Source organism: Chaetodon auriga, chromosome 8, assembly GCF_051107435.1.
Source record: "Chaetodon auriga isolate fChaAug3 chromosome 8, fChaAug3.hap1, whole genome shotgun sequence".
NCBI classification, from domain to species: domain Eukaryota; kingdom Metazoa; phylum Chordata; class Actinopteri; order Chaetodontiformes; family Chaetodontidae; genus Chaetodon; species Chaetodon auriga.
Genome location: NC_135081.1, coordinates 6,266,297 through 6,293,037, shown reverse-complemented (window position 1 = coordinate 6,293,037; position 26,741 = coordinate 6,266,297). Strand labels below are relative to the sequence as shown.

General features: G+C 41.6%; 1 protein-coding gene across 1 annotated transcript; it reads right to left on the bottom strand.

The window, feature by feature from the left end:
• Nucleotides 1-190: 190 nt before the first annotated feature.
• Nucleotides 191-26,053, bottom strand: nipal2 (NIPA like domain containing 2). Its single transcript, XM_076737751.1, has 11 exons — nucleotides 25,827-26,053; nucleotides 15,611-15,679; nucleotides 14,321-14,489; nucleotides 8,283-8,342; nucleotides 7,346-7,467; nucleotides 5,026-5,122; nucleotides 4,607-4,742; nucleotides 4,214-4,302; nucleotides 1,137-1,200; nucleotides 954-1,051; nucleotides 191-762 (listed from the first exon to the last, which is right to left on the bottom strand). The coding sequence occupies exons 1-11, from the start codon at nucleotides 25,911-25,913 to the stop codon at nucleotides 656-658; spliced, it is 1,098 nt and encodes a 365-aa protein (XP_076593866.1). The 5' UTR covers nucleotides 25,914-26,053; the 3' UTR covers nucleotides 191-655.
• Between the last annotated feature and the right edge of the window lie 688 nt (nucleotides 26,054-26,741).

The following is a 26,741-nucleotide window of genomic DNA, read 5'->3' as shown; positions in this document are numbered from 1 at the left end:
TAACTGATCAGCCATGAGGGAAGGTTTATAGAACTACCACTGAACGACTTCTGTCATGTCAAATGAAGTGAAATCGCTTCATTCCTCAACATATGAGCACAAGGTTGCCTGATCATCTTTGAGTCACCATTAGGGGGCAGTAGTGCACTTATTTTGCTGTATGACATGAAATCTTCAGACAATTGAAACATCAGATTTTGTCCTTGTTTACTGACAACTGAGTGCACATACACCATTTTATTCAACTGATTAACATAAAACATGTTATAATGGAAGGCATTATTTTCACAGTGGCCTCCTGGACCTTTTTTATATTAAACTTTGTTGCTAGTCGGGTATTTCATGCTGCACTGTGATCCTGAGGTGTTTCATCTTATTTAAAGTCAATTTCCACTTCAGTTATTCCTGAAAACTCTGATGGAAATACTGTTATAAGTCACAGAAACACTGATTCTATGATACTGAAAGAGATACTTGCAATTTTTTTTTTGACATAAAAAGACCAATATGGCCTCCAATACTGCTGCTCAGCTGGCACTAGTTTGAATTGATGCCTACCATTCATATCTATAAATAGAGATATTACTGAAGTACCCAGGAAGAAGCATGCACACATAAATCCACAAAATTGCAGTCTCAACAGATGGAGCAGGTCCTATGAATCGTCTGTTTGGCCAGCTCTGTTGCACATGAGTTTGGCTGCCAGCGATCCGTATGTCGGAGTCTTTGCCTCAGGCTGCACTTTGTCTGTATGCCGTCTCCCTGTGAACACGGACAGCAGAGCTCATTAGATGGACCCTGCTGCCAGGGCTGCAGAAGTTAGCGGTCAGATAAAACCAGGGTCACTGCCAGCAGATCCATGCTGTCGCTGCTGGCTAATCAATACACCATACTCAATATAAATAGGTCCACATGCAGCACGCTACTGTGAAGAGAGCTGATCAAAAACTCACCAGGAATCCTGCCCATTGCGATAAAATTGCGATCTTGTTGCTTTATTTTTGGTCTGTTTCGGGCAATCAGGAAAACTCCAAGGAAAGACAGAAGACAGCTGGAAGAGAGTTTCAGGGAGGACTGTTCTTACAGCAAATATCACATTTTAATCTGCAATCATTGGTGTGTTATTCAGTGCTTACCCAAAGAGAAACATAAAAATGTTGAGTAAAGCCAAGCCTTCAAACTCCTGGTAAAACACTATCCCTGCAAAAAAAAAAAAAAAAAAAAAAAAAAAAAGGCCCATTAAAATGCATTTCACTTCTCAGAGAATAACAGTATGTAGATTATCTCAAGTGCTTTATTTGCGAAACACAGCCCTCCAAATCCTGAGCACACAGTGCACTGAATGAGGAGAGAAAAGAGTTTTAATTATTAACCCAACAGCGTTGTTCTCACAGATGAGTCGCAACACAAAATATTCCTGATTGCTGATTAACCCTCTGCTGCTCCTCTCAGTGAGTTTCACTTGGTGTATCTTCACTATCTTCACTATGCTCACATGCTCACTTCACTCCACAAGCCTTTTTAATGTGACCGCCACCGGGTTAGGACCACCACAAGGACTTTCTTCAGTGTGGAACAAAGCTGATCTTAAAGTAGAAGTCCACCCCCGGATGTTCTTATACTGCCAGATATAATACATCAGCAATTTGTTGTTCAATGCAGTCAATTGTGGGTCATATGTGTGGGCGCAGAGAGCAATAGTAATATCAAGAGCAATAACAGGAGCAGGGGATTCTCAGGAAAGGTAAGAGTGACTCAAATGAGCACATGCCTTGTGGCTCTCCCTCCTCTACGATTCTATGATGGATGTCGCTCATGTTCTTTTGTTCTAAGAGACTGACACCAAAAGCGAATGGTGATGTTTTGGACTGCTGGAACATTTTCTGCTACTCTGAAGCAGCACTGGAAATGGGTTGAAATGATGTCATGTAACCAGCGGCTGGGCGGTTTAACCACAAGAAGATGAGCAAACAAGACAATGTATCTCGTAATGTAAGGTCCATTGTCAAAGATTGGTTTAAATCACAAAGTTTTGTTGTATTTGTCTCTTAAGGCAAAAAATGCCTTTGAGAAAACCTTTCTTTCTTTTTTCAGATTGAAGAAAGCACGAACAGACAGGACTCCTCACAGACCTGACCTGGCAGAATACACGATACTGTGGGGACAAGGAGTCCTAAGAGGTTCACAGATACACGAGTGCATCACCATCTTGACTGTGTATTATGTTCCACTGTGTTGCTTCATGAATCAATTTCAACTACTCAGTTTTGGAGCACATCGTCATCAGAACAAGTGTGATTCTACTGAAAAGAGTTCAGTCAGAGTCTTCAAGGATGAAGCTGTTCTTTTTTTTTTTTTACTAACAAATCACAATGCGTTTCTCACAATACTGATTTCACTCCCCTGTCTGTGGCATTCATCCCCCTCGTTCCTACTGAAGACGGGAATCTTTCATCATATAGGTCCTTAATTTAAGAAGAATATGTTAATAATTTCATAGAATTTTCCTGGAAAGAATCATGTAATTTGGCACAAATTATATGGAAATTAGGAATGTCCTTGAAAGAAAAGATTGAATCAAATTTTCATTCCTTACTCATTTGTTATTGGAAAGGTTACTCTGCATACATGTTGACTTGCGTGGTTGCCTGTAGAAACATTTTTGCATGTTCAGGTGATCAGACACTGAACAGCTTTAAAAACCTTACGCGTTCACTGTATTTTTCTCTCCAGAGGGACACAACTTAGCTGTGTTACACCTGCTGTGTGACAAGTTTTTACAAGTTATGAAAATAGAGGCAAACAGCTCAATCAGTCTCAATCGACTACAGATGTGTGAGGAATGAAGATGATGAATTTTTCATCTCAGGTGACAGCAGAGGAGAGCTGCGGCTCAAATTACACAGTTAACGTTTGATTCTTTAAATGCATTGACTGACTTCTGATTTGCTTCGAGTGATGCTCCAAAGTCTCCATGGTAATCACATTTAGTTTGAGATATGTTAGGAAAAATAATTGTAGTGCTCCAAAAGCTGCGGAATTTGTGTTTTACCACCATCAGCTGCAGTCCAGATGTGCAACCTGACTGTCTGCTGAAGATATTCATATGAAGGGAGAAAGAAACACTACACAGCATTACGTCACCTATGACTCAAGTAACAGGACAACACTGTTCTGCTGCAGAACATATTGCTGCTAACATACAGTGAGAAATAAGGATTCTGATCAAATAACCTTTTCTGCTGTCCTGTCAGGATGACAATGTTGATTTAGGATGAGAGCCACAGGAGTCAGTACTGCCTGTATGTGGGGGGTCTTAATATATTCAGATTTGATATGTAAGGCTTTCTGTTTTATATTTAAATGTAAAAAAAAAAAATCAGTTATGGAAACCACATAGAACAAACCGGTCCACTATTCACTACTAATATCAATATGATAGTGAACCAAAAAACAGTATCTTTGGAAGACATCACATGACTTTCTAACTGTTGAGGCCTCACATTATCTTCATCTGAACTTCAGAATGAGGGCTGTGGAGTAGTCCTCTTGTCTTGTCATGTCTCTATTTTTTGGGTAATTACCAAATGAAACAATTCTCTTAAGGAAATTTATTCAGAAATTACCAAATGATAAATTATAACTAGTTTCATTTTTAGCCACACTAGGTGTGTAGCTCTAGGAAAGGCAATGTCAGTCTGTTGGTTTGTTTAGACTAAGTACTTATAAACAATAACAGGACCAAATACCTGCAAAAATAATGGCCTTCCCATCAGCCTCAGATGCACTTTGTGTACAATGCTAATTAGCAAGCATGCTAAACAAAGTTGGTAAACATTACCTACTAAACATCAGCATGTTAGCGTGCTAATGATAGCATTTAGCTCAAAGCATGATCACGACAAAGCTGTATTTAGTTTGCTAGTGAGTATTTGTGGCACCTGGACAGCTTATGTGGGATTCAGCCAAAATACACTTAAATTGGCCAGAAATGTCACCGAGTGCAACAGCGTGGATCAGTGATGTGTTTCACTCATTTCTGGCCAACAGTGGAGCTCCAGGGCACAGAATATATCAGTTCCCGGATCAATTCATTGTTGCCTTTGGCCATTTTCATGGGATTCGTTCACTTGTCATATCATTCCTGCAGGAAAACAAAAGGTTTTGAGAAAAACTGAACACGCAGAGAGCGACAGCTTTATGGCTGACATACCTGCAACAATAGCACTCGCGGTGAAAAAGACAAAGTTGATAGGAACCACCTCTGTGGCATCAAACATTTTCATTGCCTGATTGAGAAATCTGTTGAGAGAAGAAAAGCAGATTTGAGAAGTACGGTTATAAATATATAAAACAACGGTCATACACATAATCTTGGGTATAGAGACAATGTGTAGCAGCCTATTCATCCATCATAATACTGTAGGTGCACTGCAGGTACAATGTCACCATGTCCAATGTATTATTTTCCTCAGTTTGCTCAGGAACTGGAAAGCCAAAATTGCATCTAGCCTGTGGCGAACACGTGGGATTTGAGCAATAATAAAGAGGCTGAGAGAGAAAAAAAGAAAGAACACAGAAGTAAAGAGAGAAAACCTTGACTAACTTGATCTGGAAGGCACAGGAGGCGACCATGACCACAAGCATCACGTAGAATATGGGGTAGATGAGCTGCAGCTGGCCTTTTATTGACTCTGTGATCATCCCTGACACAGCTTTGACTGAGATGACTGTCAGAGAGGCTGCAGCAACACAGAAGCAACAGATCACTCCAGCTTCACTTGGTTGTGCAACTTGTAGCAATAAAGAACTTCCTCATTGGTTCACGCTGATTTGCGGAGGTGGTTAATTTCCTCCTGAGTTTTAATGAATTATTTTCTTCCATCGTGCTCTACTCATCTCTTAAATGAAATAATAATAGAGCATGGGTCCATTTTTGGTAGCCAGGCAACAAAGCACTGGCTGCCTAAAATGGTTTAATCCATAACCTCTGCCCTCAATCAGACAGCTTTCATTTGTCCATACCGAGCAGGGCCACCAGCAGCATCACAATGACGATGTGCTTCACATTCCTCCTCTTGTACAGATAGAGCAGGATGCAAAAGACGGCGACCTCTATAAACTGTCGAGAGAGCGTGGAGGGGGGTGGAGGTTACATAAATCATTAGTGCGCATTCCATTCTTCAAACTTTGCACAGCATTTGAAAATCTGACTTGCACTCAAATTGTACTTTCACTGACCATTTTATCTATATAACAAAGTGCTGTATGCAGGCAGCGAGCAGCACACTTTAATTGAAACAAATGACCGTGGCAGAAAAATGAAATGAATTGTTGGACTTTAATGGGAAGGGCCCAGGGCTGTTCTTGTGAGTCCAATAGCACTGAGCTGTTCAAGGACCTCTGGTATAACACCACACAGCTCTAATGGGTGGAGAATGAGAAAGAAGTACAAAGAGTAGACTTGAGCTAAAAAGATCAAGCTGACCTTTAAATGTCTCTCAAAACCACGTCTGTGTCTGTACAAATATGTTTAATAGAGGGCTTATTTCAAGATTTCATTAGTCATTTTGGAAGAGGATTTAGAAAGACCTGGGTCATTTGCCAGAAATACCGTTTAGCGCTACACACACCGTGAATGACACCAAAACTATTGAAGTCTTTCAGATGAAATCATTTGATAATAGTATGACCTCTGGAAGTAATGAGAAGACATTGATAGATATTTCATTTTCCTCTGATTAATCACCACCTACAGTTAATCCCATACTGTTGAAGGCTGCTCCTCCGCAGACTGATGAGTATTCACAATGCATTGCTAGAAATGGAAAACAGCATGCAGTACTCTTTTACACACCACCAATCACTGCAGCCAGAGGCAGTAAGACCATCTCAATTTGAAAACATCTGTCCATCTATACATCCCATCTGTATTTTCTTGATATCCACTGAAACAGTTCTCTTTTGCTTTTCCTCCAATCGCTGCTTTTTATTCTCTGAGTGTGTTTGCATTGGTTAAGCAAAGAGGACTAGATTCAAAAGTGGCATGTGGAATATGGTTGAGAGAAATGCTGTGCGGTGTGAATAATGATAGCACTGCTACCCAGGGCACACATTCACTGTTTACACCACTGGCTAGCACCCCTGATGAGCTGCTAGCTGTTATCCTTTTAGCTTCATCTCTGCCTGCTTAGATGGATTATGTGCAGATAATTGGTTGTTCCACAAACAGTAAAGGGAATATTCAGGATTTTATTTCAAGTCTTTAGTTTGTGGTGGACAAAATAACTAGTCTGACTGCCATTAGATGCTTCATAGAAGGATTAATTCATGAGGGGGGATGTTGTATACAGTATGTGATGGTTTATAGATATAAATACAATGAAAAAAAGAAGAAATGCAACAGGCTACAGATCCTCAGTGGTGTTCAAGCCCTCTGCAAGTAGTTTCCTGAAGAACAGATCAAAGATGTCACACTTTCTAGCACAAAATAGTGCTTCTCCTTCCTCCTCATCCTTGAATTATACAAAGCAGAGTAGTAGAGTTTCTGCAAGAGAATTTGAACCTGAAAGGTGGAAAACAGAGCCCCCCCTCTCTCTGCTGCTATCACGGGAGTGCTGGGATCAATGGAAAAGCAGCAGGACGTGACCTTCTACTGCAGAGATCTTCCCTTAGTAACATCTGAGGTGTTTTTGACCGAGACCGGTGTTAACATTTGGATCTAACATCTACATTTTTGTGATGAGTAGGTTTTCAGAGAGACACTTTGTTTCAGCTCTTGACCAGATCTGTCACTATGGTAACAGCTATGTTTATGCCATCCCTGCCTCGAGCTAAATAGGAATAGGCAAGCACATGGGTGAGTGTTAATGCACACGCAGACCATGAGGTGGGGGCAGCTGTTTTTGATACAATCTTAGTTTTAATGGATTCGCTCCCTGTGAAACTCGACAGACCTGAGCTCATCCATATGAGCCAGAACTAGAAGAACGGGAGACCTTTCACAGGTGCAAGGATTAATTACATCATCCTCAGAGGTCAGGTTATTCATCAGCTCTTTCACAGAGGATTGATAAAAATTTAATAGTTTCATTAACCCTTGAGAGATTTTCTCCTCTTGCTCCTCTCCACAAGGAGGTTAAAGGTTGAGAGAAGCTAACTAAAGACCAGGACAAGAGCTGCTTTTCATACAGTGATACTGTGTGTGTTTGAGGACAGTGCACTGGTCTGCTGCTAAAAGTACACAACAATAGGAAGTGAATCATTTGGACATATAAACAGCAGCTCCATGGGAAGAACATGCTTACATGCATGTATTACTGGAGAGTTATAACGGGTTACATACAAGGTAAAGCAGGAAGTGCCAGCTGACGGCATAGTACTGCACCAGATGGGCTGTGATGTGTGTGGAAGTGTGGGGGGCAAAGGTCACCAGGAGATACGTTCCTGTTATTGCCAGGGTGCCACCTATGAAAGAAAGAGAGCAGAGAGTGGTGAGACTGGAGTGAAAAGGCTTATTATACTCACATTGACTCGAGCTCACCTTCAGAATAGTACTCTTGGACTTGGCAAGCTCGCTATTTACTGTATTCATTGAAACACTACCACCAGCTGAAAGTAACTGTCATTTGTAGTTTTCATCTTTCCTTGGGGTCATTTTATCTATCATCTTTTACATCTTACATCTGCTGTTGGTTTGCACATGCCTTTGCAAATGGGGCACTGCTGAAAAACAGCTTGCTCTCAGTGATTCCCCCCTTTGTAAATATACCATTCATGCAATTAAATGTTTCCAGCATGTGGCTGATAATGTCACTCAGCAAATGCAAGACAATAGTGAAACTGGCACAAATTGCTGATGATTTATCCAGTAAACCAACAATATGCAGAGCTGTGTGGCGCTGACATTAATTTCCAATCTCGCGGTTGTAATGATTGTCACTGTGAAGACCATCACAATTGTGTCATTTAGCAGCAGGCTCAGCAAATGCTTGTGACAAACAATAGCTTTTCATAAAACAATAAAATAGGATAGGTCCGTTGACAAGATTGTGCATTTTCTTTTCACTGCCAGCAACACACAGCAATTACACTTTTTAACTAGTCTGATTTCAATCTCAGCCAATCTGAAATATAATTTCCTCTGACATGGGATGTTTTTCACACTGAGATAATCTGGGAAATTACTTTGATAGATCTGGATTTTAAGACGTTACTTTTCAAGTCAAAGCAGCAGTGTGAGAGAACAAGTAGTCCGATAATCTTCAAGCATGTGTGCTTACCAACAATGTCAGAGGCACGCACCGTCTCCTTGAGGAAAACCACAGATATGACAGCGCTGGCTGGGAAGTGAAAATACATTCTTGTTAGATTAACAGCTAATAAAACATGCTGCAATTACTATTCACTTAAGCAGAACTCAAACACAGATTTATACACACTGTATATTTCTTAAAAAGCAATTTGACATACTAAATAATTTATACTGTAGACTGAAAACAACTTGCCCTCAATAACACAGCAATCAATGCATGTCCCTTGACAATAACAACAGCCATTTTTTGCAACCTCATAATCTTGACTGATTGATTTTTTGCTACAAGTCAGTTTAATCACAAGCAAGATCGTATACTTGACTGAATACTGACTTGATAAAAATACCAATTACATCAGTAGTAAACAGACAGTCAGCCAGACTAAACCTCTGGCTGCATACATGCGTACTGCAACTGGATAAGGAGTAATTGGATTTTACTGTGCAGGGTGTGATGTGAGAATATCACTGTAATTTGTGCACTCAGTCACTCAGTCATGCACATGAGCACACAGTGAGACTATGCTGTATAATGTGTATCCAAATAAATGATACACATGATACACACGCAATGCTTAGCATGGTTATGTTGATCAGCCTGAGAAAACCTGTCAGCCTGCTTAGATAAATGAAACTCATTAGGACTTCATAACACCAGCATCAAATTACAGCAAGATGCTGGGCCACGCCATATTCTTCACGGGCTCATTCATCAATATCATTGTCAAAAACTGTGACAGTGAAAAGCAATCAGTGTCACATGAACTAAGACTCAGATCAGTCTTCTTAATGTTCCTCCAGAATATGCACCGAACCGAGGGAGATGATAAACCTACAGCATTTGGCTTTCATAGAGACGGAGAGCGAGACTGGCAGACATGCACGCTGACACACAGACACGCAGATAAACAAGCAGATACACAGACGGATGGCCACACAGCCAGACTAACTGCCTGAGACAGGGAAAACAAACTAGAAGACAAACAGGCAGTGGACAGACTGACAGGGAAGCAAATAGATAAAGCAAGTGACAGCAGCCTGTCACAGTGAAGAGGTCAGTTTACATAACACACCGTGGCTGCTGTGTTGGAGGTCCCCAACACAGGAACGCCAAGTGTCTAATTTTCCATCCTTTTCTCTAGTTATGTTGTTATATATTCCACGAATATTTCAGCAGAGCCAGCTGTGGCAGCTGGGAGATTTTGGACACAACTGCAGCGAGCCACTGCCAGCCAGCCAGACGGACATGCAGGTGATGGCACCCAGACAAGAGACAGACTAACTGAATGGAAAAATAGCTGGAAAATACTGAAAAAGAGACAGACAGTTTGTGTACAGGCTCTGCCACTGTCATAAGGAGATTAGCTACAGAGCATAAACAGCTCAATATGTCAGAGACAAACAGCATGTCACGCATGGGATTACAGTGGTGTCATGGCATGACAGACAGGTTCTCCAAATGGATGTTTAACACTGACTGTAGACCACAACTGCACTTTTATTAGCAAACATTTCCACCTGAGGGCCGATTTTAGGCAACACCAATAAACCAAAGCAATGAAAAGCTTTACAATAAACAAAAAAAATAGAAAAAGTCAAGTTGAATTAAAGCAAAATTTCCCCTGCAGCGCACGGTGCCGCGGGGACATTACTGTCAAATTGGAAGTTTATAAAGGCTCTCATTGGTATTGTGATGAAACAGTTGGTTGTTTAATATTTCATACTGCGAACATGTTCGCATACACATTTAGGACTCCTTCTTTGCCTCTGGGACCAGCTGGATCTAACAAGTAACCATAGCAACTCCATACAAAGTGAGATTCACACGGCTTGATAAAATGAGAAATGTGGCAACAGGAACCTCTGGGGTACACAGTTCTGTCGCGGCTCCTGTGTGTTTATGGAGGTGTGTGTGTGTGTGTGTGTGTGTGTGTGTGTGTGTGTGTGTGTGTGTGTGTGTGCGCGCGTGCGTGCGTGCGTGCGTGCATCAGATCAGTTCTGGTCCTCTACGTGCTCTCTCTCAGATGTGCAGTGATGGGAACCTCCCTGCGGGAAAACACACCATGTCAGACACTCTTTCACCACAGAGATCTGACAAAAAGCAGCAAAATGAAAGCAGTGAAAGTTGAGCTGTCATCCCCCAGGGAAACCCAAATGTAAGAGCTGTTGCCTCATTGCACATGTTGTATGTTCACAATGTCACAAATGACAAAAACAGTGACTTCTGAAAGCTTTCTTGTCATGTGAAAACACGAGTGTGAAGACCAGCTTTCAGAAACTCTTGAACAACAGACAAATGTTGTAACACAGATGATGTACAGGAGTTTTGTATTGAAGTATTATATATTATAAAAATAAAAGATCTGAATCAAAACCAAACTTTTTCAAAATTTTCCAATTTCCACTTGACATTTGAAGCCAAGGGTCTATTGGAGTCGATCAAAACTAACTGCTTCACACTGTGCTTAACAACACATCTTAGTCAATGCTACAGCGCTGCAGGTCTGACATCTGTGAGCGATGCTGATGCAGTGTGTGAATCAGGTTTCTGTTTATTTCCACCATGCCAGCCTTCCTCCTCCTTTGCATGTGATGACATGGTATCTGACAGAGAGAGCTGATGCTCTGCTCCATACAATAGCATTTGGGATGGTGCTGTCATTCCTAATAGAGATCGGTGGGCTCTGTGTATGGGGACAGTCGTAATTGCTCTCTATGGAGCGTCACAGTGGCAGCGTGACATGCAGGGACAGGCGGATGACAGCAGCATCATCAGCTCTCACGATCTCGTCCCTTTCCTCCTCTGCTTCGGCTTTCCGCTTCGTATAGGTCTCTGCCTGTTGTCCCATTTCATTCATATCATTATTCTCTCCTCTCCTCTCACCTCAGCATCTTCTCCTCTCAGCATCCAGCCTCCCTTCTCCTCACCTCTACCCAGAAAACCATTTGCCTCCCTCTTGTTTACTCACCCAAGGCCTCCCGCTGTCTGTCCCCCCCTCTGAGCCTTCACACAGCTCTTGGAAAACAGGCACAACAGCGCAGCAGGAGCTGTGTGTGTATGTGTGTGTGTTAGCCTAAGGAGCATCTCGGATTGAAAATATCCTCCAGACCTGGGTGCTTTTACACACCACTACAGTTATGCATGCATTTGTGTGTGTGTGCTTGCTCATTTGCGTACAGTGTGAATCAGTGTGAGTTGAGAGGTGGAGTCACATTGGCAGACAGCAACCTGCACATTTTCCCCTCAGCTCCACTTGTTAGCTCTGAGGAGGACAGGCCGTGTCACGGCTGCAGACATCTTCCTCTCCTTTCCCTCCGTTCACCTCTTCATCTCTGGCTTCATTAATTCTTCAAGGCACTCCTTTAAGACACACTTCAGCTCCATATTATTCAGGCACACTCCAATGCAACACTAGTGGCTAGCAGTCAGTGCTTTTTATAGGAATAATGATAGTAAAATGGAAATGAGCATTTTTAATACCTGTGGCTTCAAAGAGTCATCATGTCAGCTTTACACACGCTGACAAAGCATTGCGAGATTACTGCTGTCGACAGAGTATAGTGCTGTCGTCCTGTTATTGTGGTAAAAATACTGAATAAAGTAATTGCTCACTGAAGCAAGTACAACACCATACAAAGCTACAACGAGCAAGAGGTGGAGTCTTCTTAACAAGATTAGTGGTTTCGTTCTGTGCTTTATTTCAACCATTCATCCACTTGTGAGACGTGACCATAGGAAAATCGTTTCAAGCGTCGGGGTAATAGCTGTCATTAATATCCATGACTCACCACCACCTCCAGTGCGGTGAGTGATGGGTGGCGGGAGGTAAGACGCGAACCTGTTTAATATTTAACCTGCATTTAGAGTGTTTGCACTAAGCAGGCTGCCAGCTGTAGCAGCCGGGCAGGCTTTGTTTTGACTGGCTAGCGAATCCAGCTTAGTTCATGACAGCTGTACTTCACACTGTGGGCCATAAAATGATCATTTGCGGAGTGAGATGCTGGATTTATAATGTCAGAAGTAATTGGACTTCCTGAATCACCTATAAAACGTTAAGGGTGGAAATGTACATATTCACCATCTGGGTCCAGTGCTGGATATGAACTATGAATCGGAAGAAAAGTCAAAAATATCACTTGCACCTACGCACTGACCCCCTGTGATCACAAGGTCTTGGTCTTAATTTATTCTCAAAGCAACAGTATAAAGCAACATTTGGATGTTTCTTTTTAAAGCATGTTTGCAAGCGTGAGCGACTCCACCGAATGGGGTGAAGACCTAGCAGCTTTGCCAGCGTAGGTAGATGTGTAGTCGTGATGCACAGGAGGGACTACTACTGTAGATGCAGAGCTTCATTAATGCAGTTCACTTTAATGTCCTGTTATTTGAACAGGGAAAAGATTGTACTGATTGCTCAAGGTCTTCATCAGGTACTGTCAAACAACCATCACCACCATTTACTTTGGCCAATTATTTCTGTTTTTGTATATTGCCCATAGATTAGGGTTACCAACCTGAGGGGCCATAGGTTGATTAAGGGGACGTAAAGGTAGAAAAAAAGATTTCTTTAGATTTTCCTCTCACCTTGCTTTTTTAGCTTTGAATTCCTAAAAACTATTATATTTGAATATTTAGATAAAACGGGGATGTTTAGACATGCAGTAGATGTATTCAAGTGGTGACAATGGCTCACAAGTAGATTTTGTTTTAGAGGTCACAGGCCAAAAAGGTTGGGATCCACTGCTAAATGAATGAATGTTCAATGTTGTATGTTGTATGTTTCAAGAACTGTCTCCAACGTTATTCAAATTCAATAGGATGTTTCAGAACGTCAGTCAAATGCTTCACTTAATTCACTTATGAGCTCAGTTTCAGTTGCCTATGTAATCAGCATCACAGCCAAGACATTTAAACTGATGACAAACAGAATTTAACATTTTAGGTAGAGGATCTTTAGTAGATGTGAAATATGACGTCGTCTGACCTAAATATTTCATAGCATCTTGCTACATTTACTTAGATGGACAACACTGTATGTTGAATCAGATCTAAATAAAAACATCCTGTGTGTATAGGTTGAGCAGGTATCTGCAAATGTTAGATCAGACCTCAGAAATGTTGACACTTGTGTGCCACCTCATCAACGGCTTCCCATCTGGTCCCACTAGAAATGTTCCAAAGTTCAACTTGAAGCTGCTGGTCTTCAGAAGCTGCCAGAACAGTCTCTCTGTGGGGTTGCCAAAGTAGTCTCCAACTGGTGGGCAGGAGTTCTTAAGGAAAGTGAAACCTTGCCCATCTCTTCCACTCAAATCACCTTTTCAAACAGCGGGAAGTTTGGAACAAATCCATTGCCTGGTCTGACATGCTTTAAACCTGGAAGAATTTCATGTTTTTGCCCTGGTTCCTGTTTCCCAAACTGGCTGCAGGGAAAGCTGAGAATGCTCAGTCCAACATCTCCTCAGAAATGGGAGATGGATCCATATTGATACAGTACTAGCATGGTAAGGATTTCCAAAAAATATAGCAACAAAAGATCATGGCAAAATTGTGTTTCAAAAAAACTTGCCAGCAATACTGAGATGGATTGTTGCAAAACATGGATGTATTGACCATTTTCTGGGGAAAAAATTCAAACACATCCATCTGTTGCTGAAACTTCAACACTGCCTCCGTTCTTTCTGGAGTGACTGTATCTATGAAAAAAAAAAATAGTGACTGAGACTGTGAAAAAAGCAGTATCTGTACTGTACTATAGCCCCCAGCCTGTACTGACAATTCATTTGAGTCCGTTTTTTCAGATGTCACCGACAAACAGTGAAAACTGTTAGATTTTCAGCACGTACAGTAATGTCAGCGCTTGGCATTAAGATGCCTGTTCATGGCAAGATCAGAGGAAAAATAACAGACTTCACATGGCAATGATTCCTGTTGTTCCCCAAGGAAGCAACCTTTCCTCCTGCCTTCATGCATGGATAATGTATGAGCGGAAAAAAGGTCGCACTTACCTATGACTGACACACAGCCCAGAGGAGCTATGAGCGATGCTGGGGCGAAGCCGTAGGCAGCAAAGTTCCCCAGCTCCCCGACACCCATGAGAACCACACCACACCACCACATCACGGAGGTGTAGTAGGGCTTGGAGCCACGCTGAGCCTGACGGACGTGGGCATATTTCTGTCAGGAAGAGAGGGAACAGGAGCCTGAGGCTTCAGTGAGATTAAGTAGATCCAATAACTGGAGAGCTGCACAAGACAAACTCAAACATACACCACACAGATAACTTTACAGGCATACGCAGCCAAATATATAAGACTTGAAAAACAAGGTGCAATTTAGGAGATAATACAGCTTTACAGAGGCTTGCAAAACCAAACCGTATCTCCGTCTGCTGATTAGCATTTCATCTCAGAAGAGGCATGACACCAATTAAGCAAATCAATGAGGTGGGAAGCTGTACAAGCCAAATGTAAATGTATACTTCATAATCATTAACAATGCTATTTTGCAAGGATGCACTGTCTAATGAACAATGATTATCAGCCCTTTCCAGCACTTTTAGTTGAAGCTGTCACACCCTCTCAATCTGTTTTACACACCCTGAATGCTGCCACCACCCCAGTTTCTGCACTGCCATCAAAAGAGTTGCATTTGCTAAACAGAGAGCAACGGATATTACATTGGTGTTATATGAATTACGCAGTGGAAAAAAAAAAAAGATAATTTAGACAGGTAATATTTTTATTCCTTAGCCTCTGAAGTCGCACGGAGTTAGTTAATGCTTGTAGTTAATGAATAGTATTTACTCTCTAAATGACTTGAATTGGATTGATTATTGAACAACATGCAGCTCAAAAACAATGGCTAACACTGCACTTGAAATAGTGCCGATAAGGCATCAGGGAGGCCCTATGAGCCCTCAGTTAGAGCATAATTAGAATTACAATTTTGCAGTTTGATTATTTAAATGCACAATTGTAGAGCTAATCACGATACTAAACAGAACTAAATAACAGTCACTCCTGTGCATTCTAATTCAAATAGGCTTTACTGGCATGAAACACAAAATCAGGTTCTGCTGCACAAAGCCTGCTGTGAACATGTCAGCAGATCACACAGTCAGCATATAAGTGCATGTTCACTAAAATCCTGATGAACACACACAGTTTGCTAAAGAGAGAGCACGCTGTCAGGGGAGAAGCAGTCTCACAGTACATAGAAAAATCAGTCTTTACAGGCATTAAGGGCCTGCTGTGTGCTGAGTGTCTGCCGTTCAGCTCGATTTCAGCGCTTCCTACCTGTATGTTGAGTGAAATGCTGATGAGGACATTCCCACATATGGAGATTATGATTCCCAGGAGATAGGTCTGTGGGAACAAACAGTAAACAGGCGCAAGATTAGGTGATGCTCTACTTGTCACGCAACAGCTCCAACCCCCCATAATACTCCCTGTAAGTCTTCCCTGCAGCTGTCACATCTGTCATTTCCATGACAACCAAAGAGTTCAATTGGTGCTCTGTTCAAAGGCATGTGTGTGTGTGTGTGTGTGTGTGTGTGTGTGTGTGTGTGTGTGCGTGTGTGTGTGTGTGTGTGTGTGCTCCTGTGTAACAGAGGCTTGTATGGTTTCATAAACTTTCAACTCTCATACACTCACATGCAGTACAAGGCAACAGAAACAAACACTGACATTTAACACACTTGTGCAAAAACACAAACACTCCCTCACATAACTATCCCACGATATATGACACCTCACAAAGGCCTGGATGCAGGTTGGTACACACCTTTAGACACACTAATACCCTGCTCATGACACACATTAAAGGTTTTTGGGAACTGAACATGAACAACATAGCATGAATTGTTGGTAGAAGATGGTAATGTGGGAAGGACTGTCTCACAGCAGCAAATTATAAGACGCCCAATGGTCTACAGCCATGTTAGCAGCTCTTTGAGGCACAACTAAATGCTAACATCAGCATGCTATGATGCTCACAATTACAATAGTAAAATTCTGACGTTTAGATGTTAAAATTACCAGGTTCATAATCGTAGTTTATCATGTTGCATGCTAACATGCTCACAGTGGCAAGCTGATATTCAATGTCACCATGTTAGTTTAGCGTGTTAGCATGCTAACATCCTCTTAATGACAATGCTAACAAGCTGATATTTGGAAGGTAGATTATGTTGACCATTCTCACCATGTTAGTTTAGCTTGTTAGCATACTAACTATGACTTTCTTAAGGTAGCCAAATGCCTTCTCATCTAATCAGTGATGTGCATGAATGGATGAACAAGATTCCCCAGTGCCCCTACCTACTATCTAATGAAACCACAGCCAAGTGAACAGGCTAAGCTGAATCACTGGGGAAATAGAATGCTAACATGCTCACAGTTCCAATGCTAAGATGCTGATGTTTAGCAGGTATCATGTTCCTCATGTGCACCATCTTAGTATAGCACACTATCATGCTCACATTTCTTAATTAGCACTACACACAAAGTACAGCTGACGGTGATGGGAAGTTTTGTCGGTATTTGGTCATTACCCAAACTTTCAGACAAATTACAATTTTGACCTGGTGAAGGTGCTATATGGAATGTTAGGGATCACCAAAGACAGCAGGGTTCACCCTCAGGAGACCATGAACGTCTGTATAAAGTTCTATGGCAATCCATTCAATAGCTGTTCAGATACTTCAGTCTGGACCAAAGTAAAGCTTTGACTGACAGACATGCCACAGAGCTACACTGTTAGTGTGGGGAAACAACATAGAAAACTTCCACAATATGATGAGATCCTGCTTATATCAGGCGAAGATAAATGGGCATTTTTTTGAGGTCAATTCTCAGCAGGAATGCATAACTGGTGTTTAAGTCATGGAAAGAGAAACAGGATCCATTCACTTTAAGTTTTTCAAGAATACTCCAGGCTACTTCCTGCCATATGCTTGGAAAATTATTGCCGAGAGGAAATTTAATTTTAGGTCATAAACATACTGGTGGCTGTGGGCGGACAAAGTTTACAAAGAAAAGAAAGTGGGCAGTGGGGGTGGAATGCGAATGATGAAAACCTAAAGAAAGAAACTCAATCATTGTAAAAGAATTAACAGCAGCCAAGCACATCCAAGGATTTATCCCATGAAAGAGCATTATGAGAGAGATGGAGGGTAGAGAGAAAAGAGAAGGGATACTCAGTGATGGAAGTTAAAACAAAGGAACAGGAGACAAAGCAAGAGAGAGGAGTGAGCTGGAAGATGAGAGGGAGAATGGTATAGTTAGAAAAAAGATGGAAAAGAGGCCAGCAACACGACATTAAAAAAAAATGAAAGAGAGGAGAGTCAGTGTTCAGACTCAGCGGTCCATTCTGGAAGATAAGATAGGCAGTAGGTTATTGTCAATAATGGCCATCTGATATTGTTGACAATGAAATAACAGCACTGTAGACAAAGGCTAGCAGAATGAATGAAGTGTAAATTAATTCGTCTGGTCTCCAAACACAACAGCTGATCACTATCACACAATCCAGAGGTCGTCTGTCGCTCTGCCAGAACACATTATTAGATATCCTCATTGAAAATATGAACCATGTCTTCACACCACTGAGGGGAAGGTGCTGTCATTATAGGTTATTCTTACAGTCATTAAGCAAAGACCACAGCCCATTCTCTGGACAGGGAAAATAGCTGTAACCCCCAGAGCCTCAGAGATTGCAGTCAACACACAAAATAATGATGGTGAACTTCCACTGAACACAGTTTGGTAACCTTTCTCCTAATGACACCAGCAATATACCTACAATTCATCCTGAGGTGGACATGAATGTGTGCCAAATTTTATGGCAATCCATGCAATAGTTGATAGTTTGTCATTGCCCACAGGCCAATGGCGGCCCTCAGAAACATTTTGTGCAGACCCTGAACAAACACTTTCAAAAGCCTAAATTTGACACTTTGCTACTGTGTCAGTGTGCTCTCCAAACAATCTAACACTGTCAGGTTAGAAATGACAACTAGAAAGCTACTGGTTGCATAGCAACTAGTAGCACTAGAGGTCTTCACAGGTCAACTTGAAACCAACTTCTGAATTAGAACTAACTTGTTAAAAGCAATCAGTTGTGAAATTAATCAGTTCTGTCTCTGTCTCAAGGCTGACATTTCTTGGTTCTGCTTGGGTCCGGGTCCCAGCTTTCAAATAATACAAGGGTCCAGTTCATAGTTTTGGTGGACAACTATGCAGTTTAATTTGGAATTGAGATGGAAAAGCCATCACAGAAAAAAAAAAAAAAAATGTAAGTATAGGGTATATATATATCAATCCAAATGTATATCCAATCCAATGCAAAAATAATACATCCACATAGCACTGATCAGTCAGAACTGACAAAATGTCTCTCTCAAATCAATCATTCAACATTTCTCAACATGACAGGAATATGCTGTGACGGTAGCCTGTGGATGAATGTTTGGTGGTACAAAGATTGATGTAAGACATCCACATCCACTGCCACAGCATCTGTAGTCACCAAAAGAAAAGAAAGCCAAAAGTTTCTTCCTCACTTCTCCCTGAGCACAGCAGAGGTGAAGAAATGGAGAAAGAGCTGCTTTCCCTAAAACCTATAGCCCGTTTTCAATTACTTTGACTCATCCGATCATCACACAACGTAATTCCATCCAAAAGCCCACTTTAAAGTGAAACCACTTGTGTTGTACCCTCTCTATTGCATAACACAACTCATCATCTCGTCACCAGCCCGATGAAGAATTGACAAGTGGATTTCTGGGTGATTTTAAATTCATAACCTCTACATTCACTCCAGTCTGACTCCTCTATTTCACAGTTTGCCTCCATCTTCTCTTCACATTCACCTTGATACTAAGTCTGATGAGTCCACTGACCTGTAACATACCAACAGCAAGGATGATACCACACCCAGGGTAAACAGGATTTAGACTCCAGTGTGTGTGTGTTTGTCTATATGTGTGTGATGATTGCAGTATCAGAGGCAAACAGGATTTAGGTGGAGGAGGCGGGGAGCAGATGGGCGGTTCGATGATGAGATTCCCAGGGGACTAATATCATATCAAGGTAAAAAGTATGTGTTTGTGTGTGTGGGTGTGCACTGATAGACTCCATCCTCAAATGCTGAAGCAGACAGAGAGAAAGAGAGTGTGGTGGGCTGACTGTATAAGAGATGGCTGCGGCTCTGTGGTAATTCATGATTAGACAGCGGCGTCATCTGTCAGGCCAGCTGTGCTCTGTTCACTAAACCAAGATCAATAACCTTGTCAACCTTTACAGGACAGAGTGTAAGTGGCCCACCGCTTTGCTGTTACTGAGCCCATCAGGAGGCTGCTCAATGTACAGCCTGGGGATAGTTCATTCCACAGACTTCACACAGACGTAGCAATTTTAAGTGTAAGGACAGATTCATCTCACTTTTCACTGGATTCATTTACCTTAAGACTGCCAACAAGTGAAATTAGTCTAAATGCAGTAAATCGGGTTTGGAGAACCTTTTTCCTATCAAGAGCCATTATGCTGTTTACTGGAACTGCTTCTCTTTGCAAGTTGTCTGACGTCAGATGGTAGAGTTCATCATGATGCTATTCACAGCTGGTTTTCCAGGTTTGGGTCAGTTAGTCTGGAGGCTTGAGGTTTGAAAAGAGCTGCTAACAGCAGTAAGTCATTGCTTCGCAACTTAATGATTCCATGTTGTTGGTTGTCAGGCACATCAGCTGGTTGCTCATTAATTGAGTGAGTTTCTCTGGCATTGGATAAAGTCTCATCTTATCTTAAAAGGCAAATATATATACACAGATACAGATCCTTTAGTTCACTTTTCATGTCCTGAAAGCTCTCACCAAATACCTAAAGGAGTTTTCACTCACCAGGATATTCAGATGTTATAAAGTTGCTCTCACTGAGTTCCACATCAGGTTTTCCTTCATCTCTATGAATTATTCCAGACAAAGTGACACTTTGGAACATTTTGCATGCATAGCACCGTCTCTGTCAGAATGTGGTCTTGTGAAAGCTGCTTTTGGGGCATCCAAATTCCACCAAAGAGTGTTAACTTTATCCGAGCGCATTCGTTCTTGCAGCTCATCCAGTTTAACATGTTTCAAGGTGTAATGGCTCTTGAGATTGGCATTTATTCATTACTGCGAACTCGTCCCCACAAACTCACTGAGGCACGCTGGATAGCCTTTTACCTCAACAAAAAAAAAAAATTGTTCCATTTCTCTTGGCAACGTGCATGTTGCGTTCAGGAACCACTCAGAAGAATGCAAGCCTACTATCCATCTACATCTCTGAAAAAAGTAATTAATTTTTGCATTGAGGTTTCCCACTCCTGCATTAAATTGTTTTTCCTTTGTTTGTTTGTTGTCTCGGTGTTGGTGGGAGAGCGCGTGCATTTGCAGTACGGGTGCTCACAGCAGGAATCATGCACCACACAGTGGGAGCCTAATGCTCTACCCAGTGAGGGAGACAAATCCACATAAGAGTGAGGTAGAGAGAGGAAGCAGGAGAGAGTGTGAGAGAGATACAGAGAGAGAGTTTTCCTGTCACAAGAAGAGCAAACAAAGCAGTGGAGGCAGGCGAGGCCGGTACACTGGGAGTGTCTACGGCTTGTCGGCTTACTTAGCAAACACTGTACACCTGACAAAGCTCCCTGTTTTGCACTGTACTTGTGTGTTTACTCCTTTGGATTTCACCATTGATGTTTTACATAGTGAAACATTTTTCTGCTATTACACTTCACTGTACAGTAGATGCACAAGAAATATGTCAAGATAAGGCCGTGTCATCTGTGCAATGGTGGAAGGCAACATTTACTCGAGTACTGTGTTTAAGAACAGTTTTGAGGAATTTGTGCTTTACATGAGCATTTCCATGGTATGTCCTTCTATTACAGTACATTTATCTTTATCTTTACTTTGCAGATTTTTCATATAAAAAGTGATCCATTTTAAAATATTTACGTTAAAATGCTGACACATGATCCATAATAAAACTAGTATAAATTAAACTATCCAAAGGAAAACAGAGACTTTAAAATTAGGCCCAGCACATTAATGCGTCAATAATTATAAATCAATCATATGTAGTAACACTAACAGCAGGTGCTGGTTGTCCTGACAGGAGGCAGAATCAATGGGTTGGTTTCTTTATTAAGATATCACTACAGGTGATTCCAGCCAAGTTAGCCAACTTGATCCACACTTCATCTCCCTCTGTAGAATTGCATCTAAATGGATCCATCTATCCACCTGTGCTTTCATTCAGATCTTAACTGGGACCCACACTCTTGTTGGAGGAAGTGATCCATGTCCATATATTTTGATGTTACGTTATAATAATCCTCTATTGAGCCCGCAGCGGGAAATTTGCAGTGTTACAGCAGCAAAAGGGGGAGCACAATGGTAAGATCCATCAGTAAAAAAAACAAGGAATGATACCTCTGTAAACAATATAATAAGTAGCAGAGCACACACACATACATATATGTGTGCGTGCGCCTACTTTAGATAAACCCCCGTGGACCTTCGGCCGATACTATCTGCACTCTAAAAAGATAACTTACACCCTTCATCTACAGAAAAATACTGCTTGAAATCTTCTTTAGTCTTCTTTGTTTCTCCTTTCTGTTCACAGTACAAGGAGCAATGGCACTTTCAGAAATCCCTGTGTAATGAACTGTACCTGTGTATCAGTCTATGTTCACTGATGACCCCATTCTAGTCCTTGTGTATTTGTTTTGTATTTTGCAATCTCTGTAAAATTAAAAATGTTGTGTAAAAATATGTAATGCTCTGAAAGCACTGGGGTCATTCAGCATTATGAATGCTTTTACCTCTGGTACTTAACATATAAATTACATAAAATCTGAAAGCAGGTCTTTTTTTCCACCACTGCATCTATGTCTGGTCAGTTATCCAGTTGTTTTAGGGTGGACTTTTCCTTTACCACTGCAGTTTTTGCATTTGATCAAGTCTTCCATAACTGTAGGGTTGTTCCAGGCCAGTCACAGGAGAAAGCTGATTGCACTGAGGCTTTCTTTTAGCTGGGTCAAAATTGTTAATTAATTTGTGACAAAGGTGGCCACAGAACAAGTCACATTAAAGAACGACAGCTGAACTGGCCACAACACAGATCAATGATACACTCTGAACAGCCTTAACAAGAAACAGCTAAATTACTGTGAGAATCAAAGATGGTAATCAGATTCTTTAACCTGACACTGACACTGATTGTGAGGAACCCAGGCAACAGATCAAAGACAGAACCTCGTGTTCTTCTACTCAGCTCTTACAAGTCATGACACAAACTCAAACGGGAGTCCAACTGCAGCTTTTGAGCGAGTTTGAATATCCCTATCAACAAATGCAAAAGTCAGCAAAACTGTGAACTGCATGAGCAGATTCATCCTCAAGGCACAATCAAGGACGTGCCAAATTTTCTTTACTACAGTTTTTCTGTTTACTGTCTTACTGTCTTCTATTAAACTGCAGTCAGTGTATTGTGCAAATTCGATTACATAAATGTCAGAGATAAAATCAATTTGAGTTTCTCGTCATATCTCACTGGAAGTTTTTCACCCTCAAGGCTCAAACTTGGCATAAGGCATGCACATTAGACTCAAACATGCATGTGGGCGCACACACACACACACACACACACACACACACACAGTCTTCGCAAACTGTATATACTCCCACACTACTTTCACTTCTGTATAATTTTGAGCTTCACGTTTCACCTTGAACATAATTCACATTCCTACTGTAACCTATATAACTTTGTGAGGACATTCATCATCCTCGCACAGATCCATGTAATGCTACACACATGCAGTCCATGTGACAAGCAATTTTTCATAAGCTTGTACTTGAAAAAAACAAACATGAGAACCAAACTTCAACCCATCTGCATGTACGTTTAGCTGCTAACGGCAAGTCAGAATCACCTGCCCGAATCTGGTCTCCCACAGCCAGACCTATATCCACAGCCTGAATCTAAACTAAAGCCGAAGCGACAGAATCTGAATGGGCCTTAAGGCTGACAGCGCTGGTCCTCCTCCTCACTAGGACACTGACCCACAGACAGACAGACAGATAGACAGCACGGCCCTTTGTGTCCACTGACAATGGGGATCTGTCCCTCCCTGGGATGGGCTGATCTCTGGATGAAGCCCTTCACTTTCTGCTCAGAGGTGGTGGGTACAGAAGAAGCATGGGTAAGAGGAGTGTAAGCTCAGAGACACAGACGGGCAAGCAAGAGAACGACAAGGATGGAGGGGAACTATCTCTGTAGGCATCATCACTTTATTCAGTTTTTATGATAGATTATAGAACAGAGTACTAATTATTGGCCTTTTATTATGGGCAAATTTAAGCAATAAGAACTTGATCACAAAAATCCTCATTGGGTTCCCCATAGATTTCCTTTGTCACTTCTTCAAAGGCTGTGAGCAGGCTGTAAGCAAGCTCACAAGATTTACCTATTACCAAAGAAAACTCAACATACAGCGAACAAAAACACAAAGGTTTCAGACAGGATGAACAGCATACTTGCAATTTTGCTATTCTACAAACTGTACAAATAGTGGGGCTAAAAGCAAAAGGGACAGTGGTGCCACCAAAATAAAAATGATGTATGGCCCTGGGAGCAAGAATATACTATTATGTGATAAACAAACAAAAAAAAAAGCCCATTCAATTTTCATACATCTTGCATATAAGATATTTATTTCAGCTTGAGGACTGCAAGGAGGGTCACCAAAGATATTTACATTAATCCTCTGGGAACAGTGAATATCCACAGTCAGTCACATGGAGCCAGCAGCTGGACCAAAGTGACTAACTGCTGTGTCTGTTAGCGGGACAAATACGAAATATTAACTCAGTACAGTGATGTAGCCAAGAGTCATTTTTACTAGACAGTTATTTATAGTGGTAGAGTCTTTCATCACCCACCCTCTTCACCTCCCATGAAAACTGGTTATGTAGTCTTTAGTAGAAGCTCTTGAAGCAAATTCTGTCCAAGTTAACCCATCTTCAAAAAGAAAAAATAAATAAAAAAATAACACTTGCATGCATCACCAGAGCTGATTATCTCTTGGGGACATGTGTGTGTTCTCATTGGGACACGGGGCAGTCTCTCAAAACATTGGCTCCTATAAGATTTTCAGTCGCACCACTGCAAACATTTTCAAGTCTGGGAGGCAGTTAAAGTGTAAGACAGACCAATATTGTCCCCTGGATGTTGGGATGTTCTCTGGAATGGTGGGCAGGAATGGACAGAGGGGGAGCTGGGACCATTAGCCAGCTGTTCAGGACTCTTACAGTAGATCTATTCTCTCACAGCCCACCCATGGGCCATTACTCATCACTCACGCCTCTCATTCCTCCTCTGTTACCCTCTTTCTTTCTCTCTGCCCCATTTGTAATGTCACACAGAGGAAACATGGCAGAAAGAGAGAAACACACGGACAGGGGAAGATGAGCATGAGGAGAATGTGCGTCTGCATGAGAGTAGGAGGGCAGAGGACTGACACACACATACAAGGACATTAGCAGAAACGCACACACACAGTGAAAGAGAGAGACTTTATGTTACGATTACAAACAGACATGCACATACTCAACTTAATGCACAGCATCAGGAAAGTCCAGTTACAAAGTTAAAAGTTCAAAATAAAGAAAAGGCCTTCCAACACAATGATTTAGTCATGATCACTTTAGAAAATAGTCCTGACAGGTGCCAGCGCTGACAGATCCCTGCGCTGTCTGGCTTCCTCATCCACACTGAGTGCTCATTATCCAAAGAGCTTTGGAGGCTGAGGTTATATTTTGACTTCCAAGATTTTTTTTTTTTTGGACTAACTTAATCTCCTCTTGGACATTAGTGTGTAACTTCCTGCTCCAAATAGAGGGCAGGAAGGCGAACTTCCTGAAAGTCAACGAAATGAGAAACGTGAAACTCTTATCTCTGCAGACTGCTGTGCTGCAGTGAAGCTGAACAGCTGAAACAGGTTCAGCATGATTTATATCACACATAGAGTAGGCAAAGGAAATAACTGACCTACAGTAGACAGCAGCAAAAACACTGGCCTCGGCCAGTGACATGCTGAAAAATAAACAGGGGTGAAACTATGCACTTAAGTCTTTTTTAAATATATATAGGAAGCATTGTGTTCTTAAAATTATGTTTTGAAGTTTTCTTTAAAGTGTAAAATTGTACTTATAGACAAATAGATGCATCCCTCTTATTTTATCCATCTAAAATGCTGATTTGCCTTGAGTGGGAAAAGTCTCTTCAAATTAACAGCCTGATCAAAGAAATGAACACATTCTTGGTTTTATTCAATATGATGCCTGAACTTATTTGACACCCTAATCAACTATAATCTTTTGTTGCCAAGACAACTGTCTCGCGTCTCAACCGTGCACCTTTTCTGCTGGTCCCAGTGTAAACTTCCAGTTTGAAAGTGAAACGAACTCACCCGGAGCGGATTCTCCAGAATCTCAGCGCGGTGAGCCTGAGCGGAGGTCACCTGCAGAGCCGCATGCTGAAAACTTGAATTCGCCATGATTTCCTTATCGTTTAATAAGGAAAGAACAATTTTCTTGGTCGCAACTCCCACTTTCTTCACATCTTTGTTGGCTGTTGCTCACCTCACCTCAACCCATCCCGTGCGCCCCCCGCCTCTGTGGCTTCAGTGGAAACTCTGAGGGAAAAGTCCCTGAAGGTTGCGAGGCGGATCAGGAGTTTGTGCTGACTTCAAGCGCAGTGGGAAAAACGGTCACTTTCAATTAACCAACCTGTAAATACATCTGTAGTCTTACTATTTTTATGCTTTATACCCAGTGTTAATCAGATTATTCTGCAAGAATGGATGACAGTTAACATATTATTACATCAGTCGCCTGTTTGATAGAAAGAAAACTTCAATTAACGACATCAACACTAAGGCCAGCTTCGTTTGCGCTCATTGAACATGAACGCCCTGATGTACGACAGCACGAGGTGCACTTTAAGGCATCACATGAGAACAGGTGAGCATGTAATGAGGCCCCGACGCAGATAATCACATCGTGGCGCAGCTGTCATTAAGTTAGCGTTTATTTGCTAGATGTCACACTTGGGAAATAAAGAATGTCCCCCAAGGCTTCCCGGGCGTGGGTTTGGTTACCAATGATAAACATGTTGCCACCTGCTGGTCATATTCAGGATAACAGAGAAATCTGGGCGACAGCTGCACACTTGACTGGCCGCTGGGCAACACATCTGATCACGTGATGTCCCAGTTCCGGTAAGGTTGATGGTGTTCTCACCTACGGACAGCAGGTGTTTCATTGTGTATTACTCTGGACATTTGTAATCATCCCCTCCTTCTCATCGCTTTCAGAAACCTCAT